This window comes from Magallana gigas, chromosome 10 (assembly GCF_963853765.1).
Source record: "Magallana gigas chromosome 10, xbMagGiga1.1, whole genome shotgun sequence".
NCBI lineage: Eukaryota > Metazoa > Mollusca > Bivalvia > Ostreida > Ostreidae > Magallana > Magallana gigas.
In genome coordinates, this window is record NC_088862.1 from 12,676,209 (window position 1) to 12,685,318 (window position 9,110).

At 31.0% G+C, this 9,110-nt stretch overlaps 1 protein-coding gene across 1 annotated transcript; it reads left to right on the forward strand.

The window, feature by feature from the left end:
• Positions 1-612: 612 nt before the first annotated feature.
• On the forward strand, positions 613-8,840 carry LOC136272507 (allene oxide synthase-lipoxygenase protein-like). Its single transcript, XM_066074179.1, has 15 exons — positions 613-1,199; positions 1,432-1,476; positions 2,195-2,323; positions 2,415-2,512; positions 3,706-3,838; positions 4,075-4,170; positions 4,255-4,351; positions 5,085-5,202; positions 5,445-5,537; positions 5,726-5,786; positions 6,563-6,674; positions 7,057-7,148; positions 7,232-7,408; positions 7,655-7,818; positions 8,331-8,840. The coding sequence occupies exons 1-15, from the start codon at positions 738-740 to the stop codon at positions 8,443-8,445; spliced, it is 1,992 nt and encodes a 663-aa protein (XP_065930251.1). The 5' UTR covers positions 613-737; the 3' UTR covers positions 8,446-8,840.
• The last annotated feature ends 270 nt before the right edge of the window (positions 8,841-9,110 follow it).

The following is a 9,110-nucleotide window of genomic DNA, read 5'->3' on the forward strand; positions in this document are numbered from 1 at the left end:
AAAAAAAAAAATCTCGATTCTTTTTTTTGTTTACATACGTGTTGCAATCTTATGAGTTCCAATTTTGTTCTCAAGTTTCTTTTGCTGGTGATATTATTTTTGAACTTATTCTATCAGTTTATGTTGTTTGACACGAGTCATTTAGTCAACGAAATTGTACTCTCCTAACTTGACAATATTTGTTAAAATTATAATTCTCAAGCTTGGTTTATAATTAAACAACAACGAATTCTTACCCCCCCTCTTGAAACTTTACCAATAACTATATATATATATATATATATATATATATATATATATATATATATATATATATATATATATATATATATATATATATATATATATATATATATATATATATATGTCTTGAGCTTTGTTCATAATTAAATAACAACGAATTCTTACCATCTCTCTCTCTCTCTCTCTCTTTTGCAGCTTGATCTCTAACTCTTCAAATTTGGGTCTTTCATTCAAAATGCACAAGTAAAACGGTTTATTCATTAGACAAAGTGATCTTAAACCGTGTCTAGGCCCGTTTAAAAATTTGAATAGACTCATTATGTAATTATTTAACAAATATGCTGTCTCGCCGACCAAGGTTTGAACGAGCTAACAGGAGGGGGTAGGAAGCAAGCAAATGATAGTGTTATCCGGATCTGTGTCATTTTAATCATATGTTGTAAGAAGGCTAGTTCACACCAACAAATTTACTGAAATAGCATCCACGTTGAAAAATGACTACCTACGAAATCAAAGTCAAGACTGGGGACCGATTGGGAGCCGGGACTGATGCCAATGTGGAAATAGTTCTACTTGGTGGCTCTGGAAGAAAAACGAAACCTGCCTTTCTGGACAACTGGTTAAGGAACGATTTTGAGGCCAGACAGTTAGATGTTTTCACTATTAAAGATGACACAGATATACCTGATGTTACAGAAATCAAGATACGAAGAGATCAGGCCGGGATGTTCAGCGATTGGTATGTTGAAAAGATAGAAGTGCTGAACAAGAGGAGTGGAACTGCCTCGGTTTTTCCAATTCTTCGTTGGATTCGTCCTGATGTGGACTTGTACGTTGGGAAATTTGATACGTTTCTTCCACAGTTTGACCCTAGAAGAGATCAGAGAAATGCTGAGCTTGAGTTGAAGAAAACACTCTATGAATATGAGGAAAAGGTTCCTGGCCTACCGGTTCAGGTTAATTTTTAATATTGTATTCAACATTAGTTTTGCATTATATTGTCCTTTTCAAAGCAATGTATTGACTTAACAACATACTGATTTATTAGGTCGTATAAGATGAAAAGTATGAATAACAGTATGATACTTTTTGAAGTTTAATGGTAAAGGTTTGACTTAATAAAAAAGATGCCAGTTTTAAATATTAGTATAAGTATTTACTATTTAATAATGCAATTAATTTTATCAGGTTAAAAAGGTTCCCGAGGATGAGCAGTTTTCAAATTCTGCAAAGGTAAGATGCATTAATATATTGATCAGCTTTTTTTTCCTACGGATATTGCTAAAGACCCATTAATTTTCGTATTTGCTAAATTCTAAATGTAAATAACAATGTTATTATTCTTTAAAAATATTTGTTTTAAAAATTAGATTTCCTACATTGGAAAATTCAATGTAATTGAACTGCGTGTACTTTTTAACTTGATACTACCGGTAGTCGATAAAAATTGTCTAGCGCTCTGAGTTTTTCTGATACGGAGTTCTCGGTACAGGTAAATGTTCTAATGTCAGGCAACTACAGGACCTACTTACAATGACTTTTGTGAAGATTCACGTTTTAAAGTGCATTTTCCAAAAAGTAGTTTATACATTTAAATAATTTTAACGTTCAAAAAGGAGGTATTCAGTTTACACAAAAAATAGGCGGACAGAAATGGGGAAGTGCGCTTCAATCCCCTCACGTTCATGCGTTGGTTTGAGTTGTCTGATGCATCATATCTTTAAGTAATCTTTCAGATTTTTTAATGGAATAGCTTTAGATGTTCACATCTAATTTACATCAAGTTTGATTCTTATAAGAACTTGAAAAATACCTATACTTCAAACAACAAAAATAATTATTATTTTGAAAAGGTATGAGTGGTCTTAGTTATAAAAAGCCACGTGTCTTTAGAGAAATAATAGAAGCAGAACTAAAAAGTCGCGTTTCAACTTTTTTTTCTTGGATTTAGTGGGATCTTTTTAAAAGGAAAGTCAGCCTTCTCGCTGGAAAAAGCGTGGAAATGATTTTTGGAAGTGGCTCATGGGAAACTTTAGAGGACTTGACTGGTGTCTATTCAAAAACATTCGGAGATCCAAAGGTAAACATCCTTTATGCTTCTATTGTTGTTGAATGTGTTATGGTATCTATATAACATGCAAATTATGATTTACAAGTTTGTTGTTAAATAGGAAATGGAGAACTGGAAAAGTGATGAGCATTTTGGATGGCAGCGTTTGAACAGTGTCAATCCAAACCTCATTCGTCTTTGTACAGAAATACCATCCAAGTAATAATTATATATGAAAACATTTTACATTAATCATACGACTGTATCAATGGTACTTGATTTGCTACATATAAAACAATTATTGTGATTGGCTTCGGCCAATCACAGTTGTGTCAGTATTGGGCATTCGACAGGTTTTAATATTTGCGCACGCATTGAGCCTCGCACTACTTTGTTTACCATGCGACGATGCGAAGACAGCTTCATGTCAATCTTAAATTACTTGTATTTGACTTAAAACCATTATTCTAATGCGTTTCTTTGATATTAAAACATTTATACAGTTGCATGATCATTCCAATCACGTTTTTCTTCACAACAACTAATGAATAGAAGTACATTTCGCCTACCAAGAGTAATTTTATTCATTCCTTGCTACAGTCATTTCATGCATATCTTTTACAATATAATGCTATGCTATGGTATGCAATTTTAATGCTATGCTATGAGATTTGTATGGTATGCTATGAGATTTGTATGCTATGCTATGAGAAATTGAAATGAAGGGCTTAATGATATGGTATGGTATGCTATGCTATGGTATGCTATAAGATTGAAACAAAAACGCCTCCATACACAGAAGAGTTCCACACATTTCGAAGTGAAATAATAGTAAGCCAAAGTTTACCACAAATCTATTATGTAAACATTTATTTTTTCAAATAAAAACATTTAAAACCGAGTTAAAATAATGTTGTATGCTATGCTATGGTATGCTATGGTATGATATGACGAATGCGATTCTATGAGATTGTATGCTATGGTATGAGATTCCAATGCTATGGTATGAGATTCCAATGCTATGCTATGAGATTTCAATGTTATGCTATGCTATGGTGTATGTTGTAAAAGATATGCTTGAACTGACTGTACTTCGGAAATAAACAAAAAAAGATTTGTCCTATTGTTCATGTTTATTGCTTTAGATGCTTTCGCATTACATTAACCTGAAGCTGACCAGTGATATCACATACCGATCATATTTTAAGGACTTTTTAGGATTTTTAAGGATAAGGATACTTTTTAAGGATATTTTTAGGACTATTTGTTAACACCTAAGCATGATTCTAAATAAGAATAATATTATTGTATACGCACTCGGTTTCAATACATTGCAAGAAATCATTAACTTATATTAGTTTTATAAACTTTGATAGCGGCTGCAAATAACCAATTGTTTTATTTACCACCAGGTTCGGGGTGACAGAGGAATCTATTAAAGAATGTCTCGAAGGACTGACATTGTCGGAAGCCATGTCCAAGAAGCGATTGTTTATCGTTGATCTTGAAATACTTGATGGAACAACTTGTGTTGAAGGTTACATTGTGCGTATAAATTATCCAACAATTACTTGAACATAATTTCAATAAAGCATCTGTTTATGATTTATTTTTTTAAGTTAACCATGATAACTATTTTATCACTTGCAGGTTTGTTGATAAACTTAACTCTGCTTTTTAATTACACTTCGTGAGTAAAGATGAGAAGAAATATTTACATCTTAGAATACAATAAAGATATTTACAATGTTCATTTATTTTTCTTTGCTTTTATTGTACAGTCCCCAGTTCCGATAGCACTGTTCTTTGTTAACGCTGCTGGGAAACTCATGCCCGTAGCCATCCAACTTTTTCAACAGAAAGGACCGGAAAACCCCGTAAGACTTTTGCATACATTTATTTCACATCATTTTGAAATACATGTAGAATGGGCCATTCACTAAAAAGATATTTTTTTTCAGATTTTTGTACCGACTGATCCACCGTATACCTGGCTTTTTGCCAAAATGTGGTACAATGTTGCAGATTCAAATTATCACCAAGCCTTAACCCACTTAGGTATTGAATTTATCTAGATAAAAAAAAACCTGTCGAGCTTTAAAAAACATGAAGTATATAACAATAAACACTAGATAACACGATCTGTTTTCCTATATCCGAGTCTCTTTCGGGACCAGACATAATTGTATTCATCCTTCTTTATGTATTGTTAATTGTTCGTCAGTCACGCATATGTTGATTGAACACGTTTATTTTTTCTGACTAATCACAAGATAACATCGTTACAGAAAGAAAAACATGAGCTATGGACTTTGTAATCCCCAAGCAACAAATCTGATATAAATTCTTGAAAAAAATATAGCGATCAAATTAAATATAGGGCTATTATTAGGTGTAAAAGGTAAAACTATGTACACTTCTGAGAATAAGAAAAAGTGAGACAAAAATTTTCATTGTAAGGGCTATGGACTATTGTTACGTGTAATATAGTCATTTTGCAAACATGAATATGAACGTATTGATTTGTTTATTATCTGTTTTTACAAATGTTTATGTATTTTTAAAACATGTTTGGGCAAAAGTACGAAAAAATCGAAATACACGAAAATGGGATAAATGGGTGTAATTTTTGTAACATATGTTTCACTTTGATAATACAGCAAATGTTTGAGTATTATTTACATAGCCATTGCGTTCAATCCTATATTTAAGGCTTTAAGAATAAAGGGATAATGAAATAATTAAAATGCAAAATGTTACATTCAACAACAAAATTATTTTTTTTTACAAGGTTACACACATTTATTAATGGAAGGGATATGTATAGCAACAAATAGATGTCTCTCGCCATCACATCCAATGTTCAAATTGTTGGCGCCCCATTTTCTTTTCATTATCGCCATTAACGAGTAAGTGTACAAAAATGTTACAGTATTAAATTATTTGAAAAAATAATTTGAAATCAGTATTTCTTTAGAATTTATAGAAATATTACGATTTTGAATTCAAGTACAATAATGAATATATTTTTTTTACCTTACGAACTTAACGGAAAATGTATGAGGCATCATATGAATTATTTATACATTAATTAAAAAAAATACATATAAGTCTCTGAATTAAATTTTCTTTCTTTTATGTTGTTCGGTAGTCGTGCTCTCAACTTTTTGGTCTCACCAGGTGGATGGATTGATAAAACAATGGCGATTGGGGCTGTCGGCTTTTTGGAACTTACTAAGAAAGGGTTAGTTCTTGTATTCACCTTTATAGTCCGAAGATTCACTGAGTTGCACTTGCGAACAAAGCTAATTCTTCCCACAATCGTACTGCGTGGATTGGGGCTTGATCCAAAACACGCAAACAATTTTTTCTTTTCATTTGACCCTTTATTCGAATGACGATTTATTCTACACTTTATTTTGAATAAAATAGTGCCGACTCCTGGAGAATGAACATCGAGGGAAATTACGCAGAGTTTCTAAATAGCAGAGGAGTAAGTATTTTTTGTTTCTACTACAACAAGAATCATACGTGTATATATATATATATATATATATATATATATATATATATATATATATATATATATATATATATATATATATATATATATATATATATATATATATAACTGATATGGTGGTGTTCCGTTTGATACAATACTACGGAAGCAATTGACTAAAAAATAAGAATGGTTATTTAATTATTTAATAACATAATAAATGACAAAGTACAAAATGCTAAAAAAAATACCAAAATTTAAACTACAAAAAACACAATACTGTTAAAAAAGGAATAATCCTACATATAAAAAAACTAAATAAATAACGCAGCATGATAGCTAGATTAAACAGAGAGCAAAAGACAATATGACATGGAGATTGCTATATACAAAAAAGTGTCAAAGATAGGGTATCTTCTGCAGAACGTAAGACAATAAAACATTGGCCATTTCATGTACAAAAATGTAAAACTATGCATTTTTTCTAAATAGCAGAGGAGTAATAGTTTATTTTGTCCACCATAACAAGAAACATGTAAATCATATATATATATATATATATATATATATATATATATATATATATATATATCCTCCACAAATTAATAAATTGAGGTATTAATGTCATATTTCCTTTGTAGGTTTAAGAGAATACACAAAATTACGTCCCCATAAACCTGTAAAATTTAGGCAATCCACGAAAATTGGCCCCCACGAAATTAAATGATTCCACAGTACTGTATTTAACGTTCTACATATTTTGATAGGTGTATTGCTGTGATGGGTCAATTTTGCCGACCTTTTATCAGCGGGATGATTCCATGGTGTTATATGGAGCAATTCGTGACTACGTGACTAAATATGTCAACTTGTATTATGGTGAGTGTAGAAATGAACAGAAATTTAAAATGAGTTCAAAAGCTTTGTAAAAAGATTGAAAGTATATATTTTCACTGTACATGTATAATGTTTATTCCCTTACAGTATGATAAATCATGGTTTTCTGTTTAAATGCTAAGTTTTGAGGTCTTGTTTTTCATTAAATCAGATTTAACAGTTACAAAGAACCATCAAGTCAAAATGTTGTGTTGAGATTTTTACTGTTTTGAAATTAGATAATGTCAAATCCACATTTATTAAAAGAAAACAGTCATAACATATATAGTGAGTCACGTTCATCAATATGTTCAAATGCATCTTAAATGTCATCAGATCTTTTTTTCACTTAGTTTACGTGCATATATAATTTTGTTTTCTGTAGACACTAATGACAAGATCATTAATGATGTGGAAATTCAGACGTTTGGACAAGAACTGACCAAATCAAAGTCAGATGGAGGGTGTGGAATTCCGGTAAGTAATTACTTAACATTTGCACTATGTGGTTTACAGTTGCATTTGTTTTTAATTTCAATCATTTTATTTGTTTATTATAGGGTGTCCCTTTTGAAAACGGAAAGTTCAGCAAAGCGGATCAGCTGATAGAGGTTTTCACATCCGTGATATTCTCCAGCAGCGTTGTGCATGCTGCTGCAAACTTTCCTCAGTATGATGCTTACGGATTTCCCCCCAACTATCCTACAAAAATTAAAGGAGTTCCGCCGAAGAATAAAGTACGTCAAAATGATAATAATAAATTTTATAATTTCAAATTGTCATAATAATCGTTCTTTGTGCATTTGGTAAACATGAATATAAATTTGCAGCGCTATTTCTAAAATATATCGGATAAGTCAAAATTATTTTCACTTTTTTTTTTACAAATTAAAAAATGCTTACAAATGAACCTAAAATTCATGTTGATCCATAAAATATGAGCTTTTATTATTTTTTTCTCAACCTGATTAATATATGCTCAGAACCCACTGAAAGAGGAAGACATCGTAAAAAGTTTGATAGATAAGTCTACAACACTGGACACAATGGTCATCACTCGAATCCTCAGTGAAAGAAGTACCAACGCTCTAGGAGACTTTGAAGTCACCTACACGTATGATCCCGCTGCAGTCAAAATTGTAGAGGAGTAAGTGTCATGGAATAATGTATGCAGGGTTATTGTCGGTCCGTGTTATTTTCGCCCTTCTTCCCTGCAAACGGCTTCGCTTCGTCTTGAAAACGACAACATGGGGCGCAAAAAAATGGGAACGAGTATTGCCCTGCTTACATTACATGTATAGATAGGTTTCAGCACTTATTGAACACGAAATGGGATGCTTTTACGTGGTAGTCGAAAAAGTTTGATAAAAAGGGATATCTCGTTTTATTTTCAATTATTTCTTTTTATTAAGTTCATTACAATAAGGCGGTGCAAATGAATTTTTGTGATAAAGAATGAACTGTAAACAGACAAACATTTATGCTCATCATTAATCAAGATTTATTTGTTTCGTTACCTCAACATTGTGTATGTATATGAATTTATAATTTTAAGTTTTTAAAAAGTAAGGCACCACCTGTTGGACACGTAAGTTACGAAAAAATCATCGTTTTATTACCTTTTTCATATTTACATTTTTTTTTATAAATTAATTTCAGATTTAGACAAAACTTAAAGGACATCAGTTTGAAAATGCATCAAAGAAATGAAAAATTGGTGCAAAAATATGAATACCTCTATCCGGAAGAAATTCCAAATTCAATCAGTATCTAACCTACAATTGAGAAACCAGAGGTGATCCACAAAACTGAAAACGAAATCATATGGAACATGATACGAATGAAGTTTCTTTATTGCATGTATTAAAAACAAAAATAATACCTTTATTTATCTGTTAGATACTTTTTTTAGATTTCTTTTTCTTTTGAGATTTTGTGATGGGAATATTAAAATATATTAAATTCAATTCATGTTATGGTACATGTATGGTATTATGATATTTTTGTTATATTTAATTTTATGATATTCATGTTTGAGCATATTTTAATTTGTAATCAAAGGCTAATTTTGAGCTTTATATTCAATATGCTTGTGCAAGTTCATGTATGATAATATCAATAGCATATACTTATAATTTGAATGTACATGTGTTAATAAAGCAGAAAATAAAAAAAAAAGAATAAGAGAAAAAATCTTCGTTCATCTTTTTCAAAACCACCTTATAAAAGTTTTGTACTTTTTAAAGTTATTTCAGTGCAAACCCACTTAAAGTACTAGATTTTAATAGAGCTGTTGTATCACAATATTTTGTGTAACATTAAAGCTGAACACCGCTCGTAAATAGCCACTGTCCGCCATATTTCTCTTTTATCACTGCTGTCCCTACAACCCTTATATAAGGGACAGACCTCTAAACAGTTCAAAGTACTTTGCTGTAG